Source organism: Aedes albopictus, unplaced genomic scaffold (assembly GCF_035046485.1).
Source record: "Aedes albopictus strain Foshan unplaced genomic scaffold, AalbF5 HiC_scaffold_69, whole genome shotgun sequence".
NCBI lineage: Eukaryota > Metazoa > Arthropoda > Insecta > Diptera > Culicidae > Aedes > Aedes albopictus.
In genome coordinates, this window is record NW_026917520.1 from 14326 (window position 1) to 36537 (window position 22212).

The 22212-nt window shown below is 43.3% G+C and overlaps 1 protein-coding gene across 1 annotated transcript; it reads left to right on the forward strand.

Annotated features, from left to right (window-relative positions):
• The first annotated feature begins 1817 nt into the window (after nucleotides 1-1817).
• On the forward strand, nucleotides 1818-5198 carry LOC134284749 (uncharacterized protein K02A2.6-like). Its single transcript, XM_062843983.1, has one exon. The coding sequence runs from the start codon at nucleotides 1818-1820 to the stop codon at nucleotides 5196-5198; it is 3381 nt and encodes a 1126-aa protein (XP_062699967.1).
• Nucleotides 5199-22212: the final 17014 nt, after the last annotated feature.

Consider the following 22212-nt stretch of genomic DNA (forward strand, 5'->3'; position numbering starts at 1 on the left):
GAAAACACTAAATTTGATATGATGTGCAATGTAGCCTAAATGTATTTTCGGGTGATTTTGCGCTTCCTAAGCATATCTCAGGCTTGGGATTGCTCTAGATTCTATATGATGTGCAATGTAAGCTGAATGCAATTTAAGGTGATTTTGCGCTTCCTAAGCTTAGCTCAGGCTTAGGAAAACACCGGATTCGATATAATGTGCAATGTAACCTGAATGTATTTTTAGGTGATTGAGAACACAAGGTTCCATATGATGCACAATTTAACCTGAATGCATTTTCGGGTGATTTTGCGCTTCCTAAGCTTAGCTCAGGCTTAGGATTGCTCTTGATTCCTTATGATGCGCAATATAACCTGAATGTATTGTAGAAGGCATCGGACGACTGTACTTGGATTATCGGAGAAGGTCTTTCTTTCTTATAATGGTATCCCAACTATGGTGAGCACGAAAGGCTATCACCAGAAAGGACCACGTCAGAACAGTTTGACTCGTAGATAATCATTCCTTGTGTTTATTTCAGTTCTTCGGTTTATATAGCTGTGACAATATTTGACTTAACCTATTTTAACTATAAGAGTAAATGAGACAACAGTAGACGCTCTAGAATGAGCATCTTTGCAAAGTAGACAATTTGGGTGCCTTGGTGGTCCTACCCAAATTGTGCAATTCGACACTTATCGTTTTCGGGTGAGCTTGGTTTCGGACCGCATGCGGAGTGCGGGTACAAGTATGATTTTCTATTGACGTTGTGTGGCGCTTTGCGCATATGTTTGTTATTGCGTGGATCTGCATTTTCGGGTTCGATACAATTGCAAGGCTGATGGCCTTTGGTTTATTTGTGTTTATGGGTTTTGGTAATCAGTGGTTTTCAACCCACGACACCTTCCCCCTTTGGAAGAATAATGTAATGAAATGAAATGAAATGTTATTATTCGGTTAGTGTCATTATCCGGTTGTCTCTGTATTATAATATTTATTTATTTTTTTAATTATATATATATTTTTTTCTTACATTGTTTGGTTATTAGAGCTTAGATTAGATTAAAGCTAGAAACCGAATTTCTCACGTCTAACATGGGTTAGACTTTTGACCTATCTCTTTTTCACTTATTTTTTCATTTCTATTTTTTTTTTGAGATTAGGCTCGGATGTCTTAAGATTATCACTTCTTAGGATAACACTGTCTATTAACGTAAAGATTTGAATGCACATTGATTAGGTTTGTATGTAAAATGGATTTTGGGTTAACTTTTACGTAATAATTCTGTTTTTATGTACAGTTTGGGTTTCGTTTGATGTTTCCTTTTTGATTGTAACATTTGGGTGATTGATGTTAATAATAGTAAATGGTCCTGTGTAAACTGGGTCTAGTTTTCTTCGGTTTTCTTTCTTAAGCCAAACTTTGGTTCCTAGTTGGATTTCTATTGGGTTTGAATTTTGTTTTTGTTTTGCTACTCTTTTTTCTTTGGATTTTTCTAATATTGATTTTGCTTTTTTCGCTGCAATTTGTAATTTAAACTGTAATTCTTTGTAGTAGGCTTCATAATTGTAGATTGGGTCGATAGTACTATTTTCAAACTTGGTTGGATAATTTACTTGAGTACCAAAGACAAGTTCAAATGGTGCAAAAGAATGTTCGGTGTGTGGTGTAGTTGTTATAGAGGAATGGCCTGAAGCTATGATCAAAGAAGCCTATGTTAATTAAGTTGTTTGACATTATACTTTTCTACAATGATTACTGTTCCAACCTCCGAAAAAATAGACCTAAACTACAACTAGTCTTTTATTCATTGGAGTTGTGACAATTGGCGACGAGGATGGGATACTGCTCTACGGCGGAAACGAAATCCAGACCTGGAAGAAAATTCGACAAATCGAAGACGAAAGAGTATGTGAAGTCTAAAGGAATTTCGGTGAAGCGTATCGACCTCCAAGGAAAGAGGAAATTCGTCACTCTTGGAATCAACGGAAATCAGGCGACGCTTCAACTGGATTGTGCATCGGATATCACGATTATCTCTACACCGACCTGGGAAGCAATCGGGAAACCAACTATCGAAACCTCGGAGATCGCAGCTATCAGCGCTTCCGGTGACAGAATCAACATCGTTGGCGAATTCAAGGCCCAGCTTACCATCAAGAATTCAACAAACGAAGGTATTGTCTACGTGTCATCAAACCCAGATTTGAATGTCCTTGGAATAGACACAATCGAACTGTTCGATCTGTGGGCTGTACCCTTCAATTCGCTGGTGAACGCTGTCCATCAAAAGCCGCAAGACACCGTTGAAAAACTCCGTTTGAAGTTCCCCGAAGTGTTCCAGAGCTCACTTGGTAAGTGCACAAAAGCAAAAGTGAAACTATACCTGAAACCCGATGCCCGTCCAGTGTACTGTCCAAAACGACCAGTCGCATATGCAGCACTTCCAAAGGTTGATGCCGAACTCCAACGCCTTCAAGACAAGGGAATAATCTCTCCAGTGAAGTTTTCCGACTGGGCCACACCGATAGTCGTGGTCCGGAAATCTGACAACGTGTCCGTTCGAATTTGTGGCGATTACTCTACTGGACTGAACAATGCGCTAGAATCAGATGGACACCCACTTCCGCACCCAGACGATATTTTCGCTGATCTTGCAGGCTGCCGATATTTCTCCCAACTCGATCTTTCGGATGCGTACCTGCAAGTCGAGGTTGAGGAGGAATCGCAAAAGTACCTGACCATCAACACTCATCGAGGACTGTTCAAATACAACCGCTTGCCACCTGGAATCAAGTCCGCCCCCGGTGCATTTCAACGAATCATCGATAGCATGGTCGCCGGCATTCCAGGAGTTAAACCGTATCTGGATGACATCATGATTGCCGGTAGGACTAAGGAGGAACATGACCAACGTCTCAATGAAGTTCTGGAAAGGATCAAGGCATACGGATTTCATTTGAGGATGGATAAATGCCGGTTTGGTCTCTCACAAATCAAGTTCCTAGGACACATCATCGATCAAGACGGTTTACGACCAGATCCAGCGAAGACAAGTGCTATTTCGCAGATGCCAGCTCCCAAGAACGTGTCGCAGCTTCGATCATACCTTGGAGCCATCAATTATTATGGACGTTTCGTCAAGCAAATGAAGGATCTACGAGCACCCATGGACTACTTGCTGAAGAAGAACGTTAAGTGGGAATGGACGGATAGCTGCCAGAAATCGTTTGAGAAATTCAAAACGCTGCTGAAATCAGACCTGTTGCTGACCCATTTTGACCCAAACAAGGACATTATTGTCGCAGGAGATGCATCAAAAGATGGCGTAGGCGCAGTTATTATGCATCGTTTTCCGAACGGATCAGTGAAGGCTATTTCGCATGTTTCAAGATCTCTCACCGCTGCAGAACAGAATTACGGACAAATTGAGAAAGAAGCCCTGGCTCTAGTGTTCGCTGTAACCCGCTTCCATAAGATGCTATTCGGTCGGAAATTTATTTTGCAAACGGACCACAAACCGCTACTCAAGGTGTTAGGAAGCAAGAAAGGCATTCCTGTATACACTGCCAACCGACTTCAACGTTGGGCTTTAACACTGATGCTGTACAACTTCGACATCCAATTTGTGAAAACTGAGGAATTCGGACATGCTGACTTGCTTTCAAGATTGATGAAGTGCCATGAACGAGTCGACGAGGAGTATGTCATTGCTTCTATACAGATGGAAGCCGATGTTCAAGCCGTTCTCAGTGATTCCACATCAAGTCTACCAGTGACGTCAGAAATGATCGCTGCTGAAAGCTCGAAGGATTCCGCTCTGAAATCAGTTATGCTTCACATAAACGAAGGTTGGCCCGAACATTCCACGGAGATTAGTGACGCAGCCGTCCAGCAGTTTTTCACTCGCCGGGACAGTCTTCAAATCGTCCAAGGATGCATCATGTTCGGAGATCGAGTTGTTGTTCCTGTTCGTTTTCGGAAACGCATTCTTCAGCAGCTACATAGAGGTCACCCAGGAATGGACCGGATGAAGTCGCTTACAAGAAGTTTCGTCTACTGGCCCAAGATTGATGATGACATCGAAGGACTTGTCCGGTGCTGCAGATCATGTGCTGAAGCTGCCAAGTCACCTCGCAAAACGGATTTGGAATCGTGGCCTGTTCCATCGAAGCCGTGGGAGAGAGTGCACATAGATTATGCTGGCCCGATTGACGGTTTCTACTATTTTCTGGTAATCGACGCTTTCTCAAAATGGCCGGAAATTTTTCGTACACGAAGCACTACCACATCAGCGACGCTGGACATACTTCAGGAAATCTTTGCAAGATTTGGTAATCCAAGGACACTCGTTTCGGACAACGGAACGCAATTTGTTAGCGCCCGCTTCAAGCAGTTTTGTGATGAAAATGGAATAACGCACTTGACAATTGCACCATACCATCCGCAGTCTAATGGACAGGCTGAGCGCTTCGTAGACACCCTTAAGAGAGGACTCAAGAAGCTTCGAGAAGGAGGAAAAACCACGACGTTTCAGCATCTTCAAACTTTCCTGTCCGTCTACCGGTCGACCCCGAATCGAAGCGCACCTAATGGCAAGTCTCCTGCAGAGCTTTTCCTTGGAAGAACTGTCTCTACACCGTTAGATTTGCTGAAGCCTAGGAGAACTACCTCCGTAGCCGTGAACGACAAGCAAAACAAACAGTTCAATCGACGTCATGGGACCGTGAAAAGAGAGTTTTCTGCTGACGATCTGGTATATGCGCAGATTCACCATCGAAATGTGACCACTTGGGTTCCTGGCAAGATCATTGAGAGGAAAGGTTCTGTGAACTACAATGTACTTTTGGACAATGGTCGTCTTATCCGCTCTCACACCAACCAATTGAGAGGACGTCATCTGGAAACTTCCTTCGAAGATGTCGATGCAGATCATCAGCTACCATGGACAATGCTGCTTGAAGAATTCAATATTCCTATCCCATGTTCAATCAACCGCAATGATCCAATCGATGAACATCCGCAGAATCCGATGGAGGTTCAACAACCAACCGAAGAACTGCCACCTGAAGATATACAACCTGAAGAAATGCTACCTCCGCTAATTGAAGAAGATGTTCCTGCAGACAATGTTGAAGATAATGAACCCCAACCTACTAACAACCCGATACGAAACCGAAGGCTTCCTTCGTGGCTCTCGCCATATGATCTTTTCTGAAGGGGGAGATGTTATAGAGGAATGGCCTGAAGCTATGATCAAAGAAGCCTATGTTAATTAAGTTGTTTGACATTATACTTTTCTACAATGATTACTGTTCCAACCTCCGAAGTAAATAGACCTAAACTACAACTAGTCTTTTATTCATTGGAGTTGTGACAGTAGTGTTATAGAAAAAAGTAAAATATGGTAACCATGAGTCCCAATCATCATGTTGTTCATTGATGATTTGCCTGAGGTATTCGTTTAAACAACGATGACTTCTTTCGAGAGCTCCTATGGTTTCTGGATGATATGCTGTGGAAAATTTTTGGTCTATTATAAGAATGTTACAGATGTGTTGAAACGTTTCATTTTTGTATTCCGTACCCATGTCGGATTTGATTGTCCTTGGGCAGCCATAAATTAAAATAAAGTTTTCCACTAGAGCCTTGGCTAGTGTACTCGCTTGTTTATCTACTATAGGTACTGCAATTATATATTTCGTTAGATCACATTGTATAGTCAATGCGTAACGATTTCCTTTATTCGATCTAGTAAGTGGTCCTACTGTATCAATTGAAATTAATTCAAAAGGTTTGGTAGGAGTAGTTGATTTTTCGAAATGTTCCTTTGTTTTAATTTTATGTTTATTAATTTTACATGAAGTACAGTTCTTCACATATTTAGAAATACTGTCTTTCATATTTTTCCAGTAATAGTTACGTCTAAGTTTTTGGAGTAATTTGTTAATACCTACGTGTCCTCCCGAAGGGGTATCGTGGTTTTCTTTTATCAATTTATTTTTCTCATTCTTATATTGTATCACCGTGGCTGGTGTATACAGGGTGTTTGTTTCCGGACTTTAAATAATTTGAGGGCAGATAGGTCTTAATGAGATATGAAAAAGTGCCCAAGGAACATGGGGTCGCAAATCACTGCTAAGTGAGTTATTCAAAATTCTATGATTTTTAAAATGCAAAACTTTAAAAAATTGTATCTCAGCTATCTTTGATCAAAATCTCAATCTTTTTGCATGAATTGAAAGCCTGAACCATTGTGCTGTTATGCTTCTTGGACAAAAACTCGATCTAAAGTAATTAACATACTTAAATTTTGGAAAGTTTGCGGCAAAAGCCGAAAAAAATGCTCTTTTTTTTAGGTATTTTTGTTGTTATTTAATGAAAACACGTAGTAAAGTAGAAAAGTGATATTCTACAAAAGATTGTTTATGTTGTTTTCTACCAAACTCTCTTTGGGACTAACATTGAATTTTTTGTAGTTTGGCCACAATAATTAATTCAAAGTTAGGTAAGAAACTCATCGAATCGCGAAAAACATCGCCCCGATTTCATTGAACCGTGCTTTGGCAGCACTTCCCGTTCGTGTGCTTGCTGTTTACTCTCCCAACAGCAGGCAAGAGAAACTATTGCAACGCACATGAGTAGCCAAACATTGCCACACAACCAACCAACTGGTCCTGATTGGTGATATGTTTGGTTGTGCATAACAAACATTGCACCAATCTGGGCGAGTTGGTCGTTCGGGTGGAGAGTTTGTAGCCATGACTATGCCTCTGTTATTGTTGATGTGGGGAATGCGCACAGTTTAAAGCAGCGCATCGAATTTCCGCTGTGGCGGAAAGCAATGCGGAGGTTGCGTGCGAGAGGACGCGCGCAAGATTTTTAAAACATTGATATGCTAGTAGCGATACTAATGTTGGTCGCCGAGAGCAAGACGAGCTGCGTGGTGTTTAAATTCCTTTGCCGAGTTGGGTTTCCTTGCACTCGCAGTCAAACTGCGGTGCTATTCAGATGGGGTGGGGTTATGCTGACGAAGTCAGATATTATTTTATTGATTTTAAATAAGTAATTTAATGAATAATTCCATAATTAATGTGTGTTAATTTATTAGTGTTGTATAATTACAGCTAATTTGCTAAATAAGCTGTGATTATTCTTTTTTCTGGCATTACATACCATCGGGTACACAGTCTGTTCTGTACTATTTAAGGTATGAATGGGAGATATTAAGGTGGATTATTGAGGGAAGTCGGTTCCTCCCAATAAGTGTTCGGTAATTTTAGGTGATATTAGGGGGCATTCTGAGGAAAGTCGATGCCTCCCAATAAGTGTTCGGTAATTTTAGGTGATAATGGGAGGCATTCTTAGGGAAGTTGGTTCCTCCCAAAAAGTGTTCGGTAATTTTAGGTGATATTAGGGGGCATTCTGAGGGAAGTTGGTTCCTCCCAATAAGTGTTCGGTAATTTTAGGTGATATTAGGGGGCATTCTGAGGGAAGTCGGTTCCTCCCAATAAGTGTTCGGTAATTTTAGGTGATAATGGGAGGCATTCTTAGGGAAGTTGGTTCCTCCCAATAAGTGTTCGCTAATTTTAGGTGATATTAGGGGGCATTCTGGGGGAAGTCGGTTCCTCCCAATAAGTGTTCGGTAATTTTAGGTGATATTAGGGGGCATTCTGAGGGAAGTTGGTTCCTCCCAATAAGTGTTCGGTAATTTTAGGTGATATTAGGGGGCATTCTGGGGGAAGTCGGTTCGTCCCAATAAGTGTTCGGTAATTTTAGGTGATATTAGGGGGCATTCTGAGGGAAGTCGGTTCCTCCCAATAAGTGTTCGGTAATTTTAGGTGATATTAGGGGGCATTCTGATGAAAGTCGGTTCCTCCCAATAAGTGTTCGGTAATTTTAGGTGATAGTGGGAGGCATTCTTAGGGAAGTTGGTTCCTCCCAATAAGTGTTCGGTAATTTTAGGTGATATTAGGGGGCATTCTGAGGGAAGTCGGTTCCTCCCAATAAGTGTTCGGTAATTTTAGGTGATATTAGGGGGCATTCTGATGAAAGTCGGTTCCTCCCAATAAGTGTTCGGTAATTTTAGGTGATAGTGGGAGGCATTCTTAGGGAAGTTGGTTCCTCCCAATAAGTGTTCGGTAATTTTAGGTGATATTAGGGGGCATTCTGAGGGAAGTCGGTTCCTCCCAATAAGTGTTCGGTAATTTTAGGTGATATTAGGGGGCATTCTGAGGGATGTCGGTTCCTCCCAATAAGTGTTCGGTAATTTTAGGTGATATTAGGGGGCATTCTGAGGGAAGTCGATGCCTCCCAATAAGTGTTCGGTAATTTTAGGTGATATTAGGGGGCATTCTGAGGAAAGTCGATGCCTCCCAATAAGTGTTCGGTAATTTTAGGTGATATTAGGGGGCATTCTGAGGGAAGTCGGTTCCTCCCAATAAGTGTTCGGTAATTTTAGGTGATATTAGGGGGGCATTCTGAGGGAAGTCGATGCCTCCCAATAAGTGTTCGGTAATTTTAGGTGATATTGGGGAGCATTCTGAGGGAAGTTGGTTCCTCCCAATTAGTGTTCGGTAATTTTAGGTGATAGTGGGAGGCATTCTTAGGGAAGTCGGTTCTTCCCAATTAGTGTTCGGTAATTTTAGGTGATATTAGGGGGCATTCTGAGGGAAGTCGGTTCCTCCCAATTAGTGTTCGGTAATTTTAGGTGATATTAGGGGGCATTCTGAGGGAAGTCGATGCCTCCCAATAAGTGTTCGGTAATTTTAGGTGATATTAGGGGGCATTCTGAGGGAAGTCGATGCCTCCCAATAAGTGTTCGGTAATTTTAGGTGATATTAGGGGGCATTCTGAGGGAAGTCGGTTCCTCCCAATAAGTGTTCGGTAATTTTAGGTGATATTAGGGGGCATTCTGAGGGAAGTCGATGCCTCCCAATAAGTGTTCGGTAATTTTAGGTGATATTAGGGGGCATTCTGAGGGAAGTCGGTTCCTCCCAATAAGTGTTCGGTAATTTTAGGTGATATTAGGGGGCATTCTGAGGGAAGTCGATGCCTCCCAATAAGTGTTCGGTAATTTTAGGTGATATTAGGGGGCATTCTGAGGGAAGTTGGTTCCTCCCAATAAGTGTTCGGTAATTTTAGGTGATATTAGGGGGCATTCTGAGGGAAGTCGATGCCTCCCAATAAGTGTTCGGTAATTTTAGGTGATATTAGGGGGCATTCTGAGGGAAGTAGGTTCCTCCCAATAAGTGTTCGGTAATTTTAGGTGATATTAGGGGGCATTCTGAGGGAAGTCGGTTCCTCCCAATAAGTGTTCGGTAATTTAAGGTGATATTAGGGGGCATTCTGAGGGAAGTCGATGCCTCCCAATAAGTGTTCGGTAATTTTAGGTGATATTAGGGGGCATTCTGAGGGAAGTCGGTTCCTCCCAATAAGTGTTCGGTAATTTTAGGTGATATTAGGGGGCATTCTGAGGGAAGTCGGTTCCTCCCAATAAGTATTCGGTAATTTTAGGTGATATTAAGGGACATTCTGAGGGAAGTCGATGCCTCCCAATAAGTGTTCGGTAATTTTAGGTGATATTAGGGGGCATTCTGAGGGAAGTTGGTTCCTCCCAATAAGTGTTCGGTAATTTTAGGTGATATTAGGGGGCATTCTGAGGGAAGTCGGTTCCTCCCAATAGGTGTTCGGTAATTTTAGGTGATATTAGGGGGCATTCTGAGGGAAGTCGATGCCTCCCAATAAGTGTTCGGTAATTTTAGGTGATATTAGTTGACATTCTGAGGGAAGTTGGTTCCTCCCAATAAGTGTTCGGTAATTTTAGGTGATATTAGGGGGCATTCTGAGGGAAGTCGGTTCCTCCCAATAAGTGTTCGGTAATTTTAGGTGATATTAGGGGGCATTCTGAGGGAAGTTGGTTCCTCCCAATAAGTGTTCGGTAATTTTAGGTGATATTAGGGGGCATTCTGAGGGAAGCCGGTTCCTCCCAATAAGTGTTCGGTAATTTTAGGTGATAATGGGAGGCATTCTTAGGGAAGTTGGTTCCTCCCAATAAGTGTTCGGTAATTTTAGGTGATATTAGGGGGCATTCTGAGGGAAGTCGATGCCTCCCAATAAGTGTTCGGTAATTTTAGGTGATATTAGGGGGCATTCTGAGGGAAGTCGGTTCCTCCCAATAAGTGTTCGGTAATTTTAGGTGATAATGGGAGGCATTCTTAGGGAAGTTGGTTCTTCCCAATAAGTGTTCGGTAATTTTAGGTGATATTAGGGGGCATTCTGAGGGAAGTCGGTTCCTCCCAATAAGTGTTCGGTAATTTTAGGTGATATTAGGGGGCATTCTGAGGGATGTCGGTTCCTCCCAATAAGTGTTCGGTAATTTTAGGTGATATTAGGGGGCATTCTGAGGGAAGTCGGTTCCTCCCAATTAGTGTTCGGCATTCTGAGGGAAGTCGGTTCCTCTCAATAAGTGTTCGGTAATTTTAGGTGATATTCGGAAGCATTGTTAAGACAGTTGGGTCCTCTCAATAAGTGTTCGGTAAATTTAGGTGATATTCGGGGTCATTGTTAAGACAGTTGGGTCCTCCCAATAAGTGTTCGGTAATTTTAGGTGATACTGGAGGGCATTCTGAGGGAAGTCGATTCCTCCCAATAAGTGTTCGGTAATTTCAGGTGATATTGGGAGGCATTCTGAGGGAAGTCGGTTCCTCTCAATAAGTGTTCGGTAATTTTAGGTGATATTCGGGGGCATTGTTAAGACAGTTGGGTCCTCCCAATAAGTGTTCGGTAATTTTAGGTGATACTGGAGGGCATTCTGAGGGAAGTCGGTTCCTCCCAATAAGTGTTCGGTAATTTTAAGTGATATTGGGAGACATTCTTAGGGAAGTTGGGTCCTCCCAATAAGTGTTCGGTAATTTTAAGTGACAATGGGGGGACATTCTGAGGGAAGTCGGTTCCTCCCAATAAATGTTCGGTAATTTTAGGTGATACTGGAGGGCATTCTGAGGGAAGTTGATTCCTCCCAATAAGTGTTCGGTAATTTCAGGTGATATTGGGAGGCATTCTGAGGGAAGTCGGTTCCTCCCAATAAGTGTTCGGTAATTTTAGGTGATATTGGGGAGCATTCTGAGGGAAGTCGGTTCCTCCCAATAAGTGTTCGGTAATTTTAGGTGATATTGGGAGGCATTCTGAGGGAAGTCGGTTCCTCCCAATAAGTGTTCGGTAATTTCAGGTGATATTGGGAGGCATTCTGAGGGAAATCGGTTCCTCCCAATAAGTGTTCGGTAATTTTAGGTGATATTGGTAGGCATTCTGAGGGAAGTAGGTTCCTCCCAATAAGTGTTCGGTAATTTTAGGTGATATTGGGGGGCATTCTGAGGGAAGTCGGTTCCTCCCAATAAGTGTTCAGTAATTTTAGGTGATATTGGGGGGCATTCTGAGGGAAGTCGGTTCCTCCCAATAAGTGTTCGGTAATTTTAGGTTATATTCGGAAGCATTGTTAAGACAGTTGGGTCCTCCCAATAAGTGTTCGGTAATTTTAGGTGATACTGGAGGGCATTCTGAGGGAAGTCGGTTCCTCCCAATAAGTGTTCGGTAATTTCAGGTGATATTGGGAGGCATTCTGAGGGAAGTCGGTTCCTCTCAATAAGTGTTCGGTAATTTTAGGTGATATTCGGAAGCATTGTTAAGACAGTTGGGTCCTCCCAATAAGTGTTCGGTAATTTTAGGTGATACTGGAGGCATTCTGAGGGAAGTCGGTTCCTCCCAATAAGTGTTCGGTAATTTTAGGTGATATTGGGGAGCATTCTGAGGGAAGTCGGTTCCTCCCAATAAGTGTTCGGTAATTTTAGGTGATATTGGGGAGCATTCTGAGGGAAGTCGGTTCCTCCCAATAAGTGTTCGGCAATTTTAAGTGATATTGGGAGACATTCTTAGGGAAGTTGGGTCCTCCCAATAAGTGTTCGGTAATTTTAGGTGATATTGGGAGACATTCTAAGGGAAGTCGGTTCCTCCCAATAGGTGTTCGGTAATTTTAGGTGATATTGGAAGGCATTCTGAGGGAAGTCGGTTCCTCCCTATAAGTGTTCGGTAATTTTAGGTGATATTGGGGAGCATTCTGAGGGAAGTCCGTTCATCCCAATAAGTGTTCGGTTATTTTAGGTGATATTGGGGAGCATTCTGAGGGAAGTCGGTTCCTCCCAATAAGTGTTCGGTAATTTTAGGTGATATTGGGGAGCATTCTGAGGGAAGTCGGTTCCTCCCAATAAGTGTTCGGCAATTTTAAGTGATATTGGGAGGCATTCTGAGGGAAGTCGGTTCCTCCCAATAAGTGTTCGGTAATTTTAGGTGATATTGGGGAGCATTCTGAGGGAAGTCGGTTCCTCCCAATAAGTGTTCGGTAATTCTAGGTGATATTGGGGAGCATTCTGAGGGAAGTCGGTTCCTCCCAATAAGTGTTCGGCAATTTTAAGTGATATTGGGAGACATTCTTAGGGAAGTTGGGTCCTCCCAATAAGTGTTCGGTAATTTTAGGTGATATTGGGAGACATTCTAAGGGAAGTCGGTTCCTCCCAATAGGTGTTCGGTAATTTTAGGTGATATTGGGAGGCATTCTGAGGGAAGTCGGTTCCTCCCAATAAGTGTTCGGTAATTTTAGGTGATATTGGGGAGCATTCTGAGGGAAGTCCGTTCCTCCCAATAAGTGTTCGGTTATTTTAGGTGATATTGGGGAGCATTCTGAGGGAAGTCGGTTCCTCCCAATAAGTGTTCGGTAATTTTAGGTGATATTGGGGAGCATTCTGAGGGAAGTCGGTTCCTCCCAATAAGTGTTCGGCAATTTTAAGTGATATTGGGAGGCATTCTGAGGGAAGTCGGTTCCTCCCAATAAGTGTTCGGTAATTTTAGGTGATATTGGGGAGCATTCTGAGGGAAGTCGGTTCCTCCCAATAAGTGTTCGGTAATTCTAGGTGATATTGGGGAGCATTCTGAGGGAAGTCGGTTCCTCCCAATAAGTGTTCGGCAATTTTAAGTGATATTGGGAGACATTCTTAGGAAAGTTGGGTCCTCCCAATAGGTGTTCGGTAATTTTAGGTGATATTGGGAGGCATTCTGAGGGAAGTCGGTTCCTCCCAATAAGTGTTCGGTAATTTTAGGTGATATTGGGGAGCATTCTGAGGGAAGTCCGTTCCTCCCAATAAGTGTTCGGTTATTTTAGGTGATATTGGGGAGCATTCTGAGGGAAGTCGGTTCCTCCCAATAAGTGTTCGGTAATTTTAGGTGATATTGGGGATATTCTGGGGGAAGTCGGTTCCTCCCAATAAGTGTTCGGTAATTTTAGGGGATATTGGGAGACATTCTAAGGGACGCTGGGTCCTCCCAATAAGTGTTCGGTAAGTTTAGGTGATATTAGGGGGCATTCTTAAGACAGTTGGGTCCTCCCAATAAGTGTTTGGTAATTTTAGGTGATATTGCGGGACATTCTTGAGGAAGCTGGGTCCTCCCAATAAGTGTTCGGTAATTTAAGGTGATATTGGAGACATTTCAAGGGAAGCTGGGTCCTCCCAATAAGTGTTCGGTAATTTCAGGTGATATTAGGGGGCATTCTTAAGACAGTTGGGTCCTCCCAATAAGTGTTTGGTATTTTTAGGTGATATTGGGGGGCATTCTGAGGGAAGTTGGTTCCTCCCAATAAGTGTTCGGTAATTTTAAGTGACAATGGGGGGACATTCTGAGGGAAGTCGGTTCCTCCCAATAAATGTTCGGTAATTTTAGGTGATACTGGAGGGCATTCTGAGGGAAGTCGATTCCTCCCAATAAGTGTTCGGTAATTTCAGGTGATATTGGGAGGCATTCTGAGGGAAGTCGGTTTCTCCCAATAAGTGTTCGGTAATTTAAGGTGATATTGGGGAGCATTCTGAGGGAAGTCGGTTCCTCCCAATAAGTGTTCGGTAATTTTAGGTGATATTGGGAGGCATTCTGAGGGAAGTCGGTTCCTCCCAATAAGTGTTCGGTAATTTCAGGTGATATTGGGAGGCATTCTGAGGGAAGTCGGTTCCTCCCAATAAGTGTTCGGTAATTTTAGGTGATATTGGTAGGCATTCTGAGGGAAGTAGGTTCCTCCCAATAAGTGTTCGGTAATTTTAGGTGATATTGGGGGGCATTCTGAGGGAAGTCGGTTCCTCCCAATAAGTGTTCAGTAATTTTAGGTGATATTGGGGGGCATTCTGAGGGAAGTCGGTTCCTCCCAATAAGTGTTCGGTAATTTTAGGTTATATTCGGAAGCATTGTTAAGACAGTTGGGTCCTCCCAATAAGTGTTCGGTAATTTTAGGTGATACTGGAGGGCATTCTGAGGGAAGTCGGTTCCTCCCAATAAGTGTTCGGTAATTTCAGGTGATATTGGGAGGCATTCTGAGGGAAGTCGGTTCCTCTCAATAAGTGTTCGGTAATTTTAGGTGATATTCGGAAGCATTGTTAAGACAGTTGGGTCCTCCCAATAAGTGTTCGGTAATTTTAGGTGATACTGGAGGGCATTCTGAGGGAAGTCGGTTCCTCCCAATAAGTGTTCGGTAATTTTAGGTGATATTGGGGAGCATTCTGAGGGAAGTCGGTTCCTCCCAATAAGTGTTCGGTAATTTTAGGTGATATTGGGGAGCATTCTGAGGGAAGTCGGTTCCTCCCAATAAGTGTTCGGCAATTTTAAGTGATATAGGGAGACATTCTTAGGGAAGTTGGGTCCTCCCAATAAGTGTTCGGTAATTTTAGGTGATATTGGGAGACATTCTAAGGGAAGTCGGTTCCTCCCAATAGGTGTTCGGTAATTTTAGGTGATTTTGGGAGGCATTCTGAGGGAAGTCGGTTCCTCCCAATAAGTGTTCGGTAATTTTAGGTGATATTGGGGAGCATTCTGAGGGAAGTCGGTTCCTCCCAATAAGTGTTCGGTAATTCTAGGTGATATTGGGGAGCATTCTGAGGGAAGTCGGTTCCTCCCAATAAGTGTTCGGCAATTTTAAGTGATATTGGGAGACATTCTTAGGGAAGTTGGGTCCTCCCAATAAGTGTTCGGTAATTTTAGGTGATATTGGGAGACATTCTAAGGGAAGTCGGTTCCTCCCAATAGGTGTTCGGTAATTTTAGGTGGTATTGGGAGGCATTCTGAGGGAAGTCGGTTCCTCCCAATAAGTGTTCGGTAATTTTAGGTGATATTGGGGAGCATTCTGAGGGAAGTCCGTTCCTCCCAATAAGTGTTCGGTTATTTTAGGTGATATTGGGGAGCATTCTGAGGGAAGTCGGTTCCTCCCAATAAGTGTTCGGTAATTTTAGGTGATATTGGGGAGCATTCTGAGGGAAGTCGGTTCCTCCCAATAAGTGTTCGGTAATTTTAGGTGATAATGGGAGGCATTCTTAGGGAAGTTGGTTCTTCCCAATAAGTGTTCGGTAATTTTAGGTGATATTAGGGGGCATTCTGAGGGAAGTCGGTTCCTCCCAATAAGTGTTCGGTAATTTTAGGTGATATTAGGGGGCATTCTGAGGGATGTCGGTTCCTCCCAATAAGTGTTCGGTAATTTTAGGTGATATTAGGGGGCATTCTGAGGGAAGTCGGTTCCTCCCAATTAGTGTTCGGCATTCTGAGGGAAGTCGGTTCCTCTCAATAAGTGTTCGGTAATTTTAGGTGATATTCGGAAGCATTGTTAAGACAGTTGGGTCCTCTCAATAAGTGTTCGGTAAATTTAGGTGATATTCGGGGTCATTGTTAAGACAGTTGGGTCCTCTCAATAAGTGTTCGGTAATTTTAGGTGATACTGGAGGGCATTCTGAGGGAAGTCGATTCCTCCCAATAAGTGTTCGGTAATTTCAGGTGATATTGGGAGGCATTCTGAGGGAAGTCGGTTCCTCTCAATAAGTGTTCGGTAATTTTAGGTGATATTCGGGGGCATTGTTAAGACAGTTGGGTCCTCCCAATAAGTGTTCGGTAATTTTAGGTGATACTGGAGGGCATTCTGAGGGAAGTCGGTTCCTCCCAATAAGTGTTCGGTAATTTTAAGTGATATTGGGAGACATTCTTAGGGAAGTTGGGTCCTCCCAATAAGTGTTCGGTAATTTTAAGTGACAATGGGGGGACATTCTGAGGGAAGTCGGTTCCTCCCAATAAATGTTCGGTAATTTTAGGTGATACTGGAGGGCATTCTGAGGGAAGTCGATTCCTCCCAATAAGTGTTCGGTAATTTCAGGTGATATTGGGAGGCATTCTGAGGGAAGTCGGTTCCTCCCAATAAGTGTTCGGTAATTTTAGGTGATATTGGGGAGCATTCTGAGGGAAGTCGGTTCCTCCCAATAAGTGTTCGGTAATTTTAGGTGATATTGGGAGGCATTCTGAGGGAAGTCGGTTCCTCCCAATAAGTGTTCGGTAATTTCAGGTGATATTGGGAGGCATTCTGAGGGAAATCGGTTCCTCCCAATAAGTGTTCGGTAATTTTAGGTGATATTGGTAGGCATTCTGAGGGAAGTAGGTTCCTCCCAATAAGTGTTCGGTAATTTTAGGTGATATTGGGGGGCATTCTGAGGGAAGTCGGTTCCTCCCAATAAGTGTTCAGTAATTTTAGGTGATATTGGGGGGCATTCTGAGGGAAGTCGGTTCCTCCCAATAAGTGTTAGGTAATTTTAGGTTATATTCGGAAGCATTGTTAAGACAGTTGGGTCCTCCCAATAAGTGTTCGGTAATTTTAGGTGATACTGGAGGGCATTCTGAGGGAAGTCGGTTCCTCCCAATAAGTGTTCGGTAATTTCAGGTGATATTGGGAGGCATTCTGAGGGAAGTCGGTTCCTCTCAATAAGTGTTCGGTAATTTTAGGTGATATTCGGAAGCATTGTTAAGACAGTTGGGTCCTCCCAATAAGTGTTCGGTAATTTTAGGTGATACTGGAGGCATTCTGAGGGAAGTCGGTTCCTCCCAATAAGTGTTCGGTAATTTTAGGTGATATTGGGGAGCATTCTGAGGGAAGTCGGTTCCTCCCAATAAGTGTTCGGTAATTTTAGGTGATATTGGGGAGCATTCTGAGGGAAGTCGGTTCCTCCCAATAAGTGTTCGGCAATTTTAAGTGATATTGGGAGACATTCTTAGGGAAGTTGGGTCCTCCCAATAAGTGTTCGGTAATTTTAGGTGATATTGGGAGACATTCTAAGGGAAGTCGGTTCCTCCCAATAGGTGTTCGGTAATTTTAGGTGATATTGGAAGGCATTCTGAGGGAAGTCGGTTCCTCCCTATAAGTGTTCGGTAATTTTAGGTGATATTGGGGAGCATTCTGAGGGAAGTCCGTTCATCCCAATAAGTGTTCGGTTATTTTAGGTGATATTGGGGAGCATTCTGAGGGAAGTCGGTTCCTCCCAATAAGTGTTCGGTAATTTTAGGTGATATTGGGGAGCATTCTGAGGGAAGTCGGTTCCTCCCAATAAGTGTTCGGCAATTTTAAGTGATATTGGGAGGCATTCTGAGGGAAGTCGGTTCCTCCCAATAAGTGTTCGGTAATTTTAGGTGATATTGGGGAGCATTCTGAGGGAAGTCGGTTCCTCCCAATAAGTGTTCGGTAATTCTAGGTGATATTGGGGAGCATTCTGAGGGAAGTATTGGGAGACATTCTTAGGGAAGTTGGGTCCTCCCAATAAGTGTTCGGTAATTTTAGGTGATATTGGGAGACATTCTAAGGGAAGTCGGTTCCTCCCAATAGGTGTTCGGTAATTTTAGGTGATATTGGGAGGCATTCTGAGGGAAGTCGGTTCCTCCCAATAAGTGTTCGGTAATTTTAGGTGATATTGGGGAGCATTCTGAGGGAAGTCCGTTCCTCCCAATAAGTGTTCGGTTATTTTAGGTGATATTGGGGAGCATTCTGAGGGAAGTCGGTTCCTCCCAATAAGTGTTCGGTAATTTTAGGTGATATTGGGGAGCATTCTGAGGGAAGTCGGTTCCTCCCAATAAGTGTTCGGCAATTTTAAGTGATATTGGGAGGCATTCTGAGGGAAGTCGGTTCCTCCCAATAAGTGTTCGGTAATTTTAGGTGATATTGGGGAGCATTCTGAGGGAAGTCGGTTCCTCCCAATAAGTGTTCGGTAATTCTAGGTGATATTGGGGAGCATTCTGAGGGAAGTCGGTTCCTCCCAATAAGTGTTCGGCAATTTTAAGTGATATTGGGAGACATTCTTAGGAAAGTTGGGTCCTCCCAATAGGTGTTCGGTAATTTTAGGTGATATTGGGAGGCATTCTGAGGGAAGTCGGTTCCTCCCAATAAGTGTTCGGTAATTTTAGGTGATATTGGGGAGCATTCTGAGGGAAGTCCGTTCCTCCCAATAAGTGTTCGGTTATTTTAGGTGATATTGGGGAGCATTCTGAGGGAAGTCGGTTCCTCCCAATAAGTGTTCGGTAATTTTAGGTGATATTGGGGATATTCTGGGGGAAGTCGGTTCCTCCCAATAAGTGTTCGGTAATTTTAGGGGATATTGGGAGACATTCTAAGGGACGCTGGGTCCTCCCAATAAGTGTTCGGTAAGTTTAGGTGATATTAGGGGGCATTCTTAAAACAGTTGGGTCCTCCCAATAAGTGTTTGGTAATTTTAGGTGATATTGCGGGACATTCTTGAGGAAGCTGGGTCCTCCCAATAAGTGTTCGGTAATTTAAGGTGATATTGGAGACATTTCAAGGGAAGCTGGGTCCTCCCAATAAGTGTTCGGTAATTTCAGGTGATATTAGGGGGCATTCTTAAGACAGTTGGGTCCTCCCAATAAGTGTTTGGTATTTTTAGGTGATATTGGGGGGCATTCTGAGGGAAGTTGGTTCCTCCCAATAAGTGTTCGGTAATTTTAAGTGACAATGGGGGGACATTCTGAGGGAAGTCGGTTCCTCCCAATAAATGTTCGGTAATTTTAGGTGATACTGGAGGGCATTCTGAGGGAAGTCGATTCCTCCCAATAAGTGTTCGGTAATTTCAGGTGATATTGGGAGGCATTCTGAGGGAAGTCGGTTTCTCCCAATAAGTGTTCGGTAATTTAAGGTGATATTGGGGAGCATTCTGAGGGAAGTCGGTTCCTCCCAATAAGTGTTCGGTAATTTTAGGTGATATTGGGAGGCATTCTGAGGGAAGTCGGTTCCTCCCAATAAGTGTTCGGTAATTTCAGGTGATATTGGGAGGCATTCTGAGGGAAGTCGGTTCCTCCCAATAAGTGTTCGGTAATTTTAGGTGATATTGGTAGGCATTCTGAGGGAAGTAGGTTCCTCCCAATAAGTGTTCGGTAATTTTAGGTGATATTGGGGGGCATTCTGAGGGAAGTCGGTTCCTCCCAATAAGTGTTCAGTAATTTTAGGTGATATTGGGGGGCATTCTGAGGGAAGTCGGTTCCTCCCAATAAGTGTTCGGTAATTTTAGGTTATATTCGGAAGCATTGTTAAGACAGTTGGGTCCTCCCAATAAGTGTTCGGTAATTTTAGGTGATACTGGAGGGCATTCTGAGGGAAGTCGGTTCCTCCCAATAAGTGTTCGGTAATTTCAGGTGATATTGGGAGGCATTCTGAGGGAAGTCGGTTCCTCTCAATAAGTGTTCGGTAATTTTAGGTGATATTCGGAAGCATTGTTAAGACAGTTGGGTCCTCCCAATAAGTGTTCGGTAATTTTAGGTGATACTGGAGGGCATTCTGAGGGAAGTCGGTTCCTCCCAATAAGTGTTCGGTAATTTTAGGTGATATTGGGGAGCATTCTGAGGGAAGTCGGTTCCTCCCAATAAGTGTTCGGTAATTTTAGGTGATATTGGGGAGCATTCTGAGGGAAGTCGGTTCCTCCCAATAAGTGTTCGGCAATTTTAAGTGATATAGGGAGACATTCTTAGGGAAGTTGGGTCCTCCCAATAAGTGTTCGGTAATTTTAGGTGATATTGGGAGACATTCTAAGGGAAGTCGGTTCCTCCCAATAGGTGTTCGGTAATTTTAGGTGATTTTGGGAGGCATTCTGAGGGAAGTCGGTTCCTCCCAATAAGTGTTCGGTAATTTTAGGTGATATTGGGGAGCATTCTGAGGGAAGTCGGTTCCTCCCAATAAGTGTTCGGTAATTCTAGGTGATATTGGGGAGCATTCTGAGGGAAGTCGGTTCCTCCCAATAAGTGTTCGGCAATTTTAAGTGATATTGGGAGACATTCTTAGGGAAGTTGGGTCCTCCCAATAAGTGTTCGGTAATTTTAGGTGATATTGGGAGACATTCTAAGGGAAGTCGGTTCCTCCCAATAGGTGTTCGGTAATTTTAGGTGGTATTGGGAGGCATTCTGAGGGAAGTCGGTTCCTCCCAATAAGTGTTCGGTAATTTTAGGTGATATTGGGGAGCATTCTGAGGGAAGTCCGTTCCTCCCAATAAGTGTTCGGTTATTTTAGGTGATATTGGGGAGCATTCTGAGGGAAGTCGGTTCCTCCCAATAAGTGTTCGGTAATTTTAGGTGATATTGGGGAGCATTCTGAGGGAAGTCGGTTCCTCCCAATAAGTGTTCGGCAATTTTAAGTGATATTGGGAGGCATTCTGAGGGAAGTCGGTTCCTCCCAATAAGTGTTCGGTAATTTTAGGTGATATTGGGAGACATTCTAAGGGAAGTCGGTTCCTCCCAATAGGTGTTCGGTAATTTTAGGTGATATTGGGGAGCATTCTGAGGGAAGTCGGTTCCTCCCAATAAGTGTTCGGTAATTCTAGGTGATATTGGGGAGCATTCTGAGGGAAGTCGGTTCCTCCCAATAAGTGTTTGGCAATTTTAAGTGATATTGGGAGACATTCTTAGGGAAGTTGGGTCCTCCCAATAGGTGTTCGGTAATTTTAGGTGATATTGGGAGGCATTCTGAGGGAAGTCGGTTCCTCCCAATAAGTGTTCGGTAATTTTAGGTGATATTGGGGAGCATTCTGAGGGAAGTCCGTTCCTCCCAATAAGTGTTCGGTTATTTTAGGTGATATTGGGGAGCATTCTGAGGGAAGTCGGTTCCTCACAATAAGTGTTCGGTAATTTTAGGTGATATTAGGGATATTCTGGGGGAAGTCGGTTCCTCCCAATAAGTGTTCGGTAATTTTAGGGGATATTGGGAGACATTCTAAGGGAAGCTGGGTCCTCCCAATAAGTGTTCGGTAAGTTTAGGTGATATTAGGGGGCATTCTTAAGACAGTTGGGTCCTCCCAATAAGTGTTTGGTAATTTTAGGTGATATTGCGGGACATTCTTGAGGAAGCTGGGTCCTCCCAATAAGTGTTCGGTAATTTAAGGTGATATTGGAGACATTTCAAGGGAAGCTGGGTCCTCCCAATAAGTGTTCGGTAATTTTAGGTGATATTAGGGGGCATTCTGAGGGAAGTTGGTTCCTCCCAATAAGTGTTCGGTAATTTTAGGTGTTATTGGGGAGCATTCTGAGGGAAATCGGTTCCTCCCAATAAGTGTTCGGTAATTTTAGGTGGTGATATTGGGGGACATTCTTAGGGAAACTGGGTCCTCCCAGTAAGTGGTCGGTTATTTTAGGTAGGTGATATAAAAGAGCATCCTGAGGGAAGTCATTTCCTCCCGATAAGTGTTCGGTAATTTTAGGCGATATTTAGGTTATTCTGAGGGAAGTCGATTCCTCCCAATAAGTGTTCGGTAATTTTAGGGGATATTGGGAGACATTCTAAGGGAAGCTGGGTCCTCCCAATAAGTGTTCGGTAAGTTTAGGTGATATTAGGGGGCATTCTTAAGACAGTTGGGTCCTCCCAATAAGTGTTTGGTAATTTTAGGTGATATTGCGGGACATTCTTGAGGAAGCTGGGTCCTCCCAATAAGTGTTCGGTAATTTAAGGTGATATTGGAGACATTTCAAGGGAAGCTGGGTCCTCCCAATAAGTGTTCGGTAATTTTAGGTGATATTAGGGGGCATTCTGAGGGAAGTTGGTTCCTCCCAATAAGTGTTCGGTAATTTCAGGTGATATTGGGGAGCAGTCTGAGGGATGTCGGTTCCTCCCAATAAGTGTTCGGTAATTTAGGTGATTTTGGGGGGCATTCTTAAGAAAGTTGGGTCCTCCCAATAAGTGTTCGGTAATTTTAGGTGATATTGGGGGGCATTCTGAGGGAAGTCGGTTCCTCCCAATAAGTGTTCGGTAATTTCAGGTGATATTGGGGAGCAGTCTGAGGGAAGTCGGTTCCTCCCAATAAGTGTTTGTAATTTTAGGTGATATTGGGGGGCATTCTGAGGGAAGT